A 13,406-nucleotide genomic window follows, 5' to 3' on the forward strand; every position below is an offset into this window, starting at 1 on the left:
ATTCCAATAAACAGCATACCATTTTTGAAAGCTCCAAGTCTCAATGATTCCAGTAAGAAGCACAAATGAAAGACAGACACTGTCTGCTCAGGAAAGGGAATCGTAGCCAGAAAAATACAAACTTCAGATGGAGCAATTGCCATAGTTCGCGCTGAGTACTTAAAATATTAAACTAAAGATTTCAGTAACCTACCTGAAATTCTGACTCTGTCCATCACTACAACAAACAGCATTTACGGTAGTATCCACAGCAATATTGTTTATCTTATCAAGAGTTGGCTTTCTGCAACTGTCTGTCTGACACAATTTCTTCAATCTGTGCAGTCATGAATGCACCATATTACCACATTACCATGTGCTGATCATATGTTTGTACCACACACTAAAGCAGCATTGTCAGCTTGTGGCTTAAAAACTGAGCACGTGACTACATTCATAAGCTTAAAATAACCTACCAGAAGGAGGCAACTGTACATCCTAAATATACATCTGCATAATAATTCTACTGATAATCATTTTTAAAAATAAAGTATTTGAAGTGCTCAGATTCAATTACCAAGTGGACTGGAGCTTAAAAAAATTATTATAGAATGAATTGGAACACCAATGAAGCATTTATTTTGGAAGAAAAATTTAGTTTATATACTTCTATGAAATTGTTTCAGAACTGAATAACAATTATATTAACAAAAATGAGTGGGAGCATGATCCTGAGCTCCAACTGACCGGCAGAAATTCTGGTGAAGTTTTAAACCAGGAGAAACCCAAAGCAATTAATAAATGCTTCAGGAAATATAATTGCATTACAGCTTGCACCACACAATCTTTCCAGTTTTGCCTTTTTCAATAAAATATTCTGCATTTGCATTTTAACTCAGCTTTATTCACTTGCCGTATTGCAATTGGAATAGGGCAATTAGAAATGGTGTCCATACACAATAGATAAGGTGGGGTGGAGTTAGGGCGTGGTCATTTAAGAATGTCAGCTGGCTAGCATGGTTCAGAGACTGAATCGGGCCATTCTCAGTTGCAGTACTTCCTGAAGGGCTTGCCCAATGGCTGCTCCTCTACCGATCAGCCACATATTTTTTTTTAAAATCACTTGTGGGACATGAGCATCACCGACTGGCCCATACATATTATCTGTTCCTAGTTGTCCTCGAGAAGTTGGTGGTGTCACAGTGCTGGTGCTTTTATAAATTTATTGTGCCCTTGTGTTTTTTTCCAGAGGGCGTAATTGGCCAAGCTCCAACTAGGTTGGGTTTGAACAGTTTATTGGGGCCTTTTTTGTTTGTCCCAAAGATACAGATAATGCCTCTGGTCTAAAGCTTTCATGTATTGAAAAAAAACTAGTATAATCAAAGGAGAGTGGCCAGCTAGCTGTGTATCTAGCCTTCATTTAGATTAGTGTTTTTGATTCAGTTGAGTAGCAGTGTGTGTGAAGAAAGGCTGCTGGGGCAAGTCCAGCCTGCTACTCACTCTCTCTAATGTCAAGCCTGTAAGTACTGGCTGGTTTCATTTTTATTCTTTGTGCGAAGGGATGTTTTATTGGGACTATTGGGTGGCATGGTGGCTCAGTGGCTAGCACTGCTGCCTCACAGCACCAGGGATTTAGGTTCGATTGCAGCCTTAGGCCACTGTCTGTGTGGAGTTTGCACATTCTCCCCATGTCTGTGTGGGTTTCCTCCCGCAGGCTGGGTGAATTGCCCAAGGTGTTAGGTGCATTAGTCAGAGGGAAATGGGTCTGGGTGGGTTTCTATTCAGAGGGTCAGTGTGGACACGTTGGGCCGAAGGGCCTGTTTCCACACTGTAGGGAATCTAATCTCATAAATTATCCATTATTCTATTTTCTGTTCTTTGTATTTCATCTTGTAATTTTGCAAATAAATTCTGTTTGTTTAAAACTTGGCAGTCAGCCCAGCTAATTCACTCTAGGAATGTCCACTAGACATTTGTGGGTGGCACAGTGGTTAGCACTGCTGCCTCACAGCGCCTGAGAGACCCAGGTTCAATTCCCGATTCAGGCGACTGACTGTGTGGAGTTTGCACATTCTCCCCGTGTCTGTGTGGGTTTCCTCCGGGTGCTCCGGTTTCCTCCCCCAGTCCAAAGGTGTGCGGGTCAGGTGAATTGGCCATGCTAAATTGCCCGTAGTGTTAGGTAAGGGGTAAATATAGGTGTATGGGTGGGTTGCGCTTCGGTGGGTCGGTGTGGACCTGTTGGGCCGAAGGGCCTGTTTCCACACTGTAAGTAATCTAATCTAATCTATACATTTAAATAAAACAAATAGCAAAGTTACAGTCTGGGCTACCTGCTTAAAAATGTTTTGAGGGTTTCAGGTCTGGTCCATAACAGATTAAGGGCTCTTTGTAGGATTTAAACAACAAGTGATAGGTGTTAGTGTCTTTTATTTCAGGCGTTGATTTGGATGGTTTAAACAGCACTTGGATAGCGATGGCTCTTTCAGTCACCAAGGAGGTTCTGAAGGAGGAAGAAATGACCTTGGGAGTTTTACAAAGGGCAAATAAGACCAAGCTGTAGGAATTAGTAAACAAGCTGGAGTTGAATTTACCTCCTAACATGAGGAAAGATGAGGTGATTGCAGCAGTAGCTCAGCATTTAAGCTTGCTGGAAACCCCATCAGGATCTGTAGAGATAGCTAAACTTCATTTGCAAATGAAGAAGCTTCAGTTTGAAGCAGAAATGAAACAGTTTGAGTTAAGATTAAAATCAGAAAAGAAAGAAAAAGAACAAATGGTTTTAACAGAAGAGAAAGTAGCAGAGGGAGTTTGAACTTCAGAAAATGACACTTAGGAAAGTCTGCTGAAAAAGGATGGAGATGAAGAATGAAGGTAGACTTAGTGAGGAAGAGAGTGAGGATGAGCAAGCCCCTGGTAGTCAGAAGCTTGGTGAGAAACTGTTTAAGGATGTTCAAACATTGCCTAGATTTGATGAGAAGGATGGAGAAGCCTTTTTCATCTCATTTGAAAAGTGGCTAAACAAATGCAGTGGCCGGTGACCACATTGGTTTTGTTGATCCAAACCAAACCCGTCAGTAGAGCTAGTGAGTTATTCATATCACTCTCAGAGGTGGTACCTGGGGAGTATGAGAAGGTGGAAAAAAAGCTATCTTTAGTGCAAGAGCTTGTACCAGAAGCCTATAGGCAACATTTTACAAATTTAAGGAGGCATCCTGGTCAAACCTATATTGAGTTGGAAAGGATCAAAAAAAGTATTTTTGATAGGTGGATAAGCGCTTTTAAAATAGAGCAAACTTACAATGCTCTTAGAGAGACAAAAATTCACTGCCTGATGTAGTGTGAGCTTGTGGAAGAGCAGAGATTTAAAACAGCAAGGTTAGCAGCAGAAGTGGCTAATGATTGAGCTGGTTCCTAAAACACAGTTTGGCTTCCAGAATTAATTTCAGTCCATGAGGGATAGAAACTGGGGCAAAGAGAAATCCTCATGTGGAAAGGGAAAGGTAGATCTCAGTGAAGATCATGAGGATAACTCACCACAAGGTAAAAAAAAAACCCTTGAAGGGGACTAAGAAGGTAAAAAGCTCTGTTGTTTTCTTTGTAATAAAGTGGACCACATGAAATCACAGTGTTGGTGGGTTAGGAAAAAGCCAGATGTAGGAAAGATCATTCACATTGGCCAGGAGTAACAAGTGAAGAGGTTACAATATTAAAGAACACAGGATCCTCTCAGTCTGTGATGCTGGAGGAGGAGAAGATATGTATTCCTGAAGGACTATTGCCAGAAAAGGTATTGGTAACAGGAATTCAGGTGAGACAAAACATGCACAATTATTTAAAGTGAGGGCTGGGGTGTCGAGAGAAGAGTGGAGAAGCTATTGTAGGAGTACTGGACAAACTCTCAGCTCCAGGAATACAATTTGTCCTTGTGAATGATATAACTCATTCATCAGTCGGTATGTCATCTACTGTGGTTGAAAAGCCAGCGGAGACTCAGGTAACTGAAACAATGTGGGGCTTTACCCTGGGATCTGCCCTGATTGTGTAGTAATGAGGTCACCGTGTCACCAGTTGAAACAAGAGAGATTAAAGGGTATAGATAAGGAAGCTGAAGGGGCATTAGCAGAGACTGTATTTGGTCGGGTAATTGAGACAAAACAGGAGCAAATAGATAATCATGCAATTATCTGTAGCATTGACAACTTATTGAATTACAGCAGAAAGATGAAACTTTAAAGCAGTTGTATCAAAAGGCATATCCAGGGAAAGAATCTGAATGTATCCCCAAGTGTTATTACCTGAAAAACAATATCTTATTGATGAAATGAAGACTATCACACATTCAAGCAAATGAGAAATGGGCAGAAATTCAAATTGTATTGCCAGTGGGGTATAGAAAAGGTGGTGTTGCAAGTAGCAAATGAGTCATCACTTGGAGGTCAATTCGGAGTAAGGAAAACACAGGCTAAAATACAAAGACATTTCTCCTGGCCTGGACTGCACAAGGATGGAGTTAAATTTTGCCAGATATGTCATACATGGCAGGTAACTAGAAAACTACAGGCAGTAATGAAACCTGCAGCTTTAATATCTGTTCCAGCTTTTTACAAGCGCCTTAATTGCTTGCGTATGTCCTCTACCAAAAACAAAAAGTGGGAATCAGTATTTGGTAACAAAAATGGATGTATCGACAAGATTTCCAGAGGCCGTTCCATTATGCAACTTCACAGCTAAAAGGATTGTAGAGGAATTACTCAAAAGTTTTCACTAGATACAGGCTACCGACAGAGATACAATCAGATCAAGGGTCAAATTTCACATCCAAACTATTCAAGGAAGCTATGGACAGCTTAGGAACAAAACAATTGAAATCTACTGCGTACCATCGAGAATTGCAAGGAGCTCGAGAAAGATGGCATCAGACATTAAAGACCAGGTTGAGGGCTTATAGTCAATACTATCCAGATGATCGGGATAAGGGAATTCCACTTGTACCTTTTGCCATCAGAGATGCACCAAATGAATCGACCAAATTCAGTCCATTTGAATTAATTTTTGGGCATGAAGTGAAAGGACAACTAAAATTGATTAAGGAGAAGTTAGTAAGTCAAAATTCAGAGACCACACATTTGGACTATGTGCTAAATTCTAGAGAACAATTAAATAGAGCTGTAGAGTTGGCTAGATAGCATTTAAAAATATCGTAGCATGCTACAAAGCAGGAAGTAGACAAGAAATCAAAAATTCACCATTTTGTTATTGGGGATAAGGTATTAGTGTTACTTCCAGTAACAGGTGAACCTTTAAAAACAAGGTTTAGTGGACCGTATCAAATCAAAAGGAAATTGAGTGAGGTGAACTACTTGATAGTGACTCCAGACAGAAAGAAATCTCTGAGTGTGTCATGTGCTTATGCTCAAAAGGTATTTTGACAGGGAAGGAAGGCAAGAGGGGAAGATGTTAATGATTACAGCATAGAAGGAAGAACTGAGTTCAGAGGATTTTAATTGGACATTCCTCAAATCAAATTAGACAATGACGGAGTTGTCAAAAATTGGGTTATTTTATTGGAATACCTTCCAGAGGGAAATCGAAATGACCTGAAAGTTATTACTATCACATGGGGAGATATGTGGAAAGAAACTGGGAAGTACTAACCTAATTGTGCATGATGCAGATATGAGATGCTGTCCTGATCCAGCAATATCCTTACAGGCATTACCCTCTAAAGTTGGCACAGGTTCAGAAGGAACGAACACATGCTCCAAGACGACATGAACAAAGTGAGTTACAGTGACCGGAGCTCACCCATAGTAATGGTGCCAAAACCAGATGGTACCTAACAGTTATGTGTGGACTATCGCAAAATCAATGCAGTTACAAAAACTGATGGACATCCAATTCCACAGTTGGAATATTGTTGAAAAGGCAGGACAAGTAACTTACATTTCTAGGTTGGACTTGTTCAGAGGCTACTTTCTTTCTGACAAATGTAAGTTCCACTTTCGACTCATCAAATGGACTGTATCAGTTTAAAATCATGCCATTTGGAATGAAAAGCACTCCAGCCATATTTCAGACACTAACCAATAAAGGTCATTGCCGGATTATCCAACTGCATTGTGTACATCGATGACCTGGTGATTTTTAGTCACTCATGGAAGGAACATTTACAGCATTTATCAGACTTGTTCGATCGACTTCGGAAGGCAGGCTTGGTGGTAAACCTAGCTAAAAGTGAATTTACCAAAGCCCCAACTCACCTTCCTGGGCCAAGCTATTGGACGCAGACAAATGGCCCCACGGGAGGCGAAAATGAAAGTAATTAGGGAATTTCATAAACTATCAACAAAACGAGCAGTAATACGCCTCCTAGGATTGAATGCATTTTATCGAAAGTTTGTGTTGAATTTTAACAGTGTGGCTGCTCCACCAACTGACTCGTTAAAAAAAGACAAGAAATTTCAGTAGGTAGCAGACTGTCAGAAAGCTTTTGACAGCCTGGAGACTGTGTTAACCACTTCCCCAACATTAATCAAACCTGATTACGCAAAGATGGCTATCGATGCGAGTGTTGGTGCTGCGCTCCTGCAGGAAGGCGACAAGATAAAAAGACCTATTGGGTATTTCTCCAGGATGTTGAACATTCATCAGCAGAAATATTCAACAACTGAAAAAGAGATCTTGATCTTGGTGTTGGCACTAAGCATTTCAGTGGTTATGTCACCAGCAACATATCTGAGACAATCATATACACTAATCATAACCCATTGAAATTTGTGGAGAAATTTAAAGGACAAAAATGCCAGACTGTTTAAATGGAGCCTATTGTTACAGCCATTCAGTTTGAAAATTGTGCACGCAGCAGGTTGAGAAAATGTCATTGTTGATGCATTATCGTGACTCAAATAAGATGGAAGCGTTCAGTGGTGGGAGAACCACAGACAGAATCAGAATGCAGTTGTGCATGTTGCATGTTATGTGTTTTTAGTCAGTGAATGTATATGTGTGCTTTAGAGTACTTTAGATATTGATGGTTCATCTTTTTTTAAATGAGGGGAGGTGTCACAATACTGGTCTTTTTGCAAGGTTACTATGCCTTTGCATTTCTTTCCCAGAGAGGCAGTAATTGGCCTGCCTCCGACTCAGCTGAGTTTGAAAGGTTTATTGTAGCCTTTTTATTTACCCTCAAAAGATAATGCCTCTGGCCTAAGCCTTTCATATTTTAAAAAAACCTAGCATAATCAAAGGGGAATGGCCAGCTAGCTGTGTAGCTAACCTTCATTTGGATGAGAACTTATCATTCAGTTCAGCAGCAGTGTGTGAGAAGAAAGGCTGCTGGGCCAAGTTCTCTCTAACTTCAAGCCTATAAGTCCTGGCTGGTTTCAGGTTTACTCCTTGTGCTAGAGGATGTGTTTCTTGGGACTATAGTAGGTATTTTCGGAACAGCCTTATTATATCAGGAAAGTCTGTCAGATTTTTGGATAGGATATATGTCATTCAGTATTCTATTTTCTGTTCTTAATGTTTCATTTTGTAATTTTGTAAATAAATTCTGTTTGCTTAAAACTTGGCATGTCTACTATACACTTACTAGGATGTTGCCTGGTATTGAGGGAAGGTCGTATGAGGAAAGGCTGAGGGACTTGAGGCCATTTTCATTAGAGAGAAGGTTGAGAGATGACTTAAGAGAGATATATAAGATAATCAGAGGGTTAGATGGGGTGGACAGGGAGAGCCTTTTTCCAAGTATGGTGATGGCGAGCTCAAGGAAGCATAGCTTTAAATTGAGGGGTGATAGATATAGGACAGATGTCAGAGGTAGTTTCTTTACTCAGAGAGTCATAAGGGTATAGAATGCTTTGCCTGCAATGGTAGTAGATTTGCCAACTTTAAGTACATTTAAGTCGTCATTGGACAAGCATATGGAGGTACATGGAATAGTGTAGGTTAGACGGGCCTCAGATTGGGATGACAGGTCGGCGAAACATCGATGAAAAACTACCTTACAAAACACATGGAAGAATGTAAAGTATAAACATTGTTGCTAGTAATGAAGCAGAATAATGTATTCTTGTAACTGTATATTATAAAGAAAATAGAGGACACTTAACATGCTTTAAGACAACACATGCTGGAATGCAAGATTAAAACAATTAAATTATTAAACCATTTGTCATGGTGCTTGAAAATTCCACAATTCCATTCTAACTTCTAATGCATCTGCACATCACATTAGCAATTTATTAAAAATAACATTTTAAGAGCATCTTCCCAGTAAGAATCTACATCCTCCAAGTTCTGTCTGTCCCACTCGTTACCTTGGGACAGGAAATAGGGGCGTTCTACAGCTTGTTGTCAGAGGGCCAAGGTCAGAGTCATACACTATTTCTCAGTAACATCTATTCATCCTGTCAACCACCCTCATTGATGGAAATAATTGACATTGCATGGAGAAATAATGCACTTTGTTCTTCTGCAGTACTGCAGATAATATAATGCAATCATATTACAAGGGTGGAAATGCTCAAACAATTGAACAATGAAAATGATAAAGGGGACCAGCAACACATTTGCAGCTGTGATCTCCAGCATCTGCAGACCTCATTTTTTACTCGAATATCTTTAAAACCACCTTCCAACAATAAAGTTTGTGACAGGCTCAGGAGTACAACTATTTATAATATGGTTATCAAATAACAAAATGAAAGTCACCATGTGTTGTGTTTCTATTCCTCCTACAGGAGATTCTGCTATAATGCATGTTTTGCTAATGCAAATTCACTATAACACGATTCATGAATTGGGGACACAGTTTCTAAAGCGTGAACTTTTAAACAGTGTTGGCTGTAACACGAATAGATCGCCAACACTAAGTGCTATTTCTAAATTGCAATTTTAATATAATGCAGGGTTGCACAAGAATGCATTGCATTATACAATAGCTATCGGTATTTCTGTCTTCCTCTCTTCCCCAGTATTGTTGGCACCAACAATCGGAATTGCATTATTTGTTCAAAGCTGATTGCTTTGTCTTTTAGAGAATATTGTGCTGGAGGTTTCATCGATATATATTGTATCATGGAATATGAGTGAGCAACTCGTCTGAAGAGAGGCCCTGTATGGAGCTGGAACCTTTCTCTGGAATTGAAGGAAAATTCAAACCAGATCAGCCTTACCTACATCCTGGCTCCATTACTATGGTATCATTGATTGAAGCTAATAAGATGCCAATTCACCTATTCTTGATGTTCAAGAGGGCAGCAGAGTAGCAGGACTAAGTGCAGAGCCTGTTCACTCCTGTCAAGGACATGGTTCCACTCCTATTCAGGGTCACCCAACAAGCAACAGCAGGCTCCTGGCTGACTCCTTTGGCCTGGTCTCACAGCCCAGCCAAGGCTTCAGCTCCACAGCTTGGCTCAGACACCTGAAGGAGCTGTAGCATTGGTGAGGGGGATGGTGGAGAACCCAGACAGCTGATGACTGGCAGTATTTAGAGTTGCGCTGGATGGAGAGCAGGAGGGATGAAACCCAGGCCCCATGGCTCTGGCTCAGACTCGGACATGGTGGTCACGAGAGTGGTGGTGGTCATGGGAGTGGTAGTGGTGGAGGCCCCTAACCGAGAGCCCACAGCCCATTACAGAAACCCAGGTGCATGTTACAGAGACTTAGGAGCCAATTACAGAGGCTGTGACCAATGTCCACTAATGATTGGAGAGGTGGCAGATGAGAAACAGGAAGGAGAGAGGAAGATGAATTCTATTGCAGTAAAATCTTGCATTATATTCAGTGTTTCAAGATGGCAATGGAGCATGACAACATTTTGCATGTAACATGCAAAAAAACCCCCACTATTTCTATATATATGGTGACAATAAATCTATGATCTACTCTATAGACTAGTCTACAGCATGAAAAACATAAGGAATAATGGAAAGCAAAAGATAATATCGTTCAACTTCCTTATGTCTAAGGAACTGAAAAAAATGAAAGGTTTATTTAAAAATTCTTTACTTAGATACATTTACTCAGACATTTTTTCTTTTCCCACGTCTGGAGAGGTTTTGCTGCTAGTGAGATGGAAGAGTTCCAGAAATTGGTGTAGAATTGATCACCATACCATCACCACCCAGCTTTCACCAGGGTAGATAGCCCACTTGCATTTAAATCATTTAATATAGTAATGGAGACTTTTTTCACACTACACATTGACTTGATGTGCTAATGAAGAGATGATTGAGAGGAGTTAAAAAGGCATTTGTGAACCACTTACAACACAGAAATCCCCGTGAAGATGCACTAACTGACCTTGCCCACACATACGAGGTCATTAAACTTCCAGTGTCACTGTTGCCAGTGACTCCAGGAATTGAAGTCCTTGTCATCTGCATTCAATTATTCCTTTTGGACCTGCGGGTCTCCTAAGGAACCTCAGCATCTTTTGTTCTGTACTTTTCATAAGGATGCTTGGAACCCTTCTCATTGCCCTCGTATTTCATTTTCTCTTTCTGTGTTCACATTATCTAATGCTGTAAGAGATTTATAGGTTTTCGTGGATCTTTGCCATTCTTCTAAACTTCGGTGAATATATCCCTAAACAATCCAAACTCTTTTCATATGTCAGTCCAATTATCCCAAGAATCACTGTGAAATTAAATTGTGTTAGATGTAGACAGACAACTCAAATCCTGTGGTGGATCTAGAAAAAAAAAAGGACTCTGTATTATTTGAACAGATGGGTTTTTAAATCACAAAATGCCCAAACTAAAAATTTGGTACAAAAATATTCAATAGTTAAAAGGGAGCCTAAAACAAAAAAGGTAACTATGAGCTTGATGAGCGACATAAAAATGTCAGTAAACCTCTGTAAACTCAGAGACCTAAACATGTGTGAATGATAATGCAATCACCTTTGATCCAAACAGGGCAATACGACAAGAGGACACAAAATAATTGCTGAAAAGACAATGCTTATGATTAATAACAGGAAATATTTGCATTTACAGATGGTGATCAGTAGCTGCAGGACATCAGGGAGGTAGACTGAAGCCAGGAACCTGGATTCATTGAAGAAGCAGAGTGGGATTAATTGAGTTGCTCTGGCAGAGAACTGACATGACAGATTGAATGGCCTCCTTCAGTGTTGTAATCACACTATGATTCTATTCTGTGACATAAATGGATAAAGTGGGACTGGAATTACTGGATTTCCACAAGACACCATTATGACTGACCCCTCAACCCCCCTACCTCCCCTCCCCCTCCCCTTTGTGCTGGCTCTGAACTATGCCATTCTTTTTCAGGATCTGGAGGACCCTGTGTTGGACTGGGGTGGACAAAGTTAAAAATCACAACACCAGGCTACAGTCGAATAGGTTTATTTGGAAGCACTAGCTTTCCAAGCACTGCTTCCTCATCAGTGGTTGTGGAGCAGGATCATAAGACACAATGTATAGCTGAAAAATGTGTTGCTGGAAAAGCGCAGCAGGTCAGGCAGCATCCAAGGAGCAGGAGAATCGATGTTTCGGGCATAAGCCCTTCTTCAGGAATGAGGAGGGTGTGCCAAGCAGGCTAAGATAAAAGGTCGGGAGGAGGGGCGTTGGGAATGCAATAGGTGGAAGAAGGTTAAGGTGAGGGTGATAGGCCTGACAGGGGGTGGGTCGGAGAGGTTGGGAAGAAGATTGCAGGTCAAGAAGACGGTGCTGAGTCCGAGGGCTGGGACTGAAATAAGGTGGGGGGAGGGGAAGTAGGAAGCTGGAGAAATCTGCATTCATCCCCTGTGGTTGGAGGGTTCCTAGGCGGAAGATGAGACGCTCTTCCTCCAGGCATCGTGTTGCCATGGTCTGGTGATGGAGGCGGCCAAGGACCTCCAAGTAGGTGGCCTGACTCCCCAACCAACCCAACTGCCCTGTTGCTGAACACTAACTCCCCCTCCCACTCTGCCAAGGACATACATCGCCAGACCATGGCAACACGACGCCTGGTGGAAGAGCGCCATATCTTCCACTTAGGAACCCTCCAACCACAAGGGATGAACTCAGATTTCTCCAGCTTCCTCATTTCCCCTCCCCCCACCTTATCTCAGTCCCAATCCTCAGACTCAGCACCGCCTTCTTGACCTGCAATCATCTTCCTGATCTCTCTGCCCCCACTCCCTCTCCGGCCTATCATTCTCACCTTAACTTCCTTCCACCTATCGCATTCCCAACACCCCTCCCCCAAGTCCCTCCTCCCTACCTTTTATCTTAGCCTGCTTGGCACACCCTCCTCATTCCTGAAGAAGGGCTTATGCCTGAAACGTTGATTCTCCTGCTCCTTGGACGCGCCTGACCTGCTGCGCTTTTCCAGCCACGCTTTTTCAGCTCAGATCTCCAGCATCTGCAGTCCTCGCTTTTTACACAGAATGTATAGCAAAAGGTTACACAGTGTCATGCGGCTGAAATATATTAAACAAAACTTAGATTAAGTCTTTCATCTTTTAAAATGGTTTTGCTAGTTTTGGCTCATTAATATGTAAATCCCACAACTCCTTAAATCACATTCTCAAGATAACTTCAGGTTTTCTAACAAAATCTCAAACAATGCATTAAAGGTGTGAGGTCAAAGTCTGTCTCTGTTCCAATCTCGAGTCAGATTGGTTTTATTTCTAAAATGGGATTTACAGAATCTTCTATGGATTGACTATAGGTTATGCATTTTTTGAGCAAAAATAATTCTGCAAATACAGTTTCACCCCATTCACTCTGTCGCTGCTGCACACAAGTGTGTGTGTGTGTATGTGGGTGTGAGTATCGATGTGTGTATATATGCTTGGTAAAGTGTGAGTGTGTAATGAGGTATAAATGTGTGAGAGGGTGTGTGCGTGGGAGAGTGTGTGGGGAGTGTATTCTTTTTCAGCACACCTATTGAGATATGCAAAATAAGTGCAGAGAGAAATGTTGGATTCATAAATGAATTTTATTCAAACATTCTGCAGTCAAGACTCTTAGATTTAGATTTCAACAAAAACTTGATGCTCATACCTGTTTTCAGCTAAAGATGAACTGCATGATAAAGAGAGCAATTTATTGTACAGGGATCTCAGCAGCAAACAGTGTACAATAGACTCTGTGACTAATCAAATGCTGATTAACCATTCAGATTAAAATGAATAGTCAGCTGATTAAAGCAAGTCAAGACTTTTGAAATATAATTACAAACAAGAAATGTATATCTAAATACATTTGAAATGTATCATTGCTATGCTAGCTTATCAGGACTTCAAATTAAGTGAAGGACCTACATTGCAGGACATTAGGTAACAGTGCAATGCTTTTAAACAGTGCAACTTATTCCTGCCACACCTAGCAGCCATTGCGCAGACTTTTGAAAGCGCACACACTTTCAGAAATTAGTTCTGCAAAACCCTTCCCACTTTGACACCATTGCCA

General features: G+C 41.0%; 1 protein-coding gene across 3 annotated transcripts in view; it reads right to left on the reverse strand.

Annotated features, from left to right (window-relative positions):
- LOC132827623 (septin-9-like) overlaps window positions 1-13,406 on the reverse strand; it is a 289,777-nt gene that overhangs the window by 228,712 nt on the left and 47,659 nt on the right. The window contains exon 1 of one of the 3 annotated variants that reach the window (XM_060844192.1): window positions 194-315. The exons of the other annotated variants lie outside the window; for them this stretch is intronic. Coding sequence (XP_060700175.1) covers window positions 194-233 — 40 coding nt within the window. The 5' untranslated portion in view covers window positions 234-315. Of the gene's footprint in view, window positions 1-193; window positions 316-13,406 lie in introns of those variants that run through there. 3 annotated transcript variants of the gene reach the window in all.

This window comes from Hemiscyllium ocellatum, chromosome 25 (genome assembly GCF_020745735.1).
Source record: "Hemiscyllium ocellatum isolate sHemOce1 chromosome 25, sHemOce1.pat.X.cur, whole genome shotgun sequence".
Taxonomy (NCBI): Eukaryota; Metazoa; Chordata; class Chondrichthyes; order Orectolobiformes; family Hemiscylliidae; genus Hemiscyllium; species Hemiscyllium ocellatum.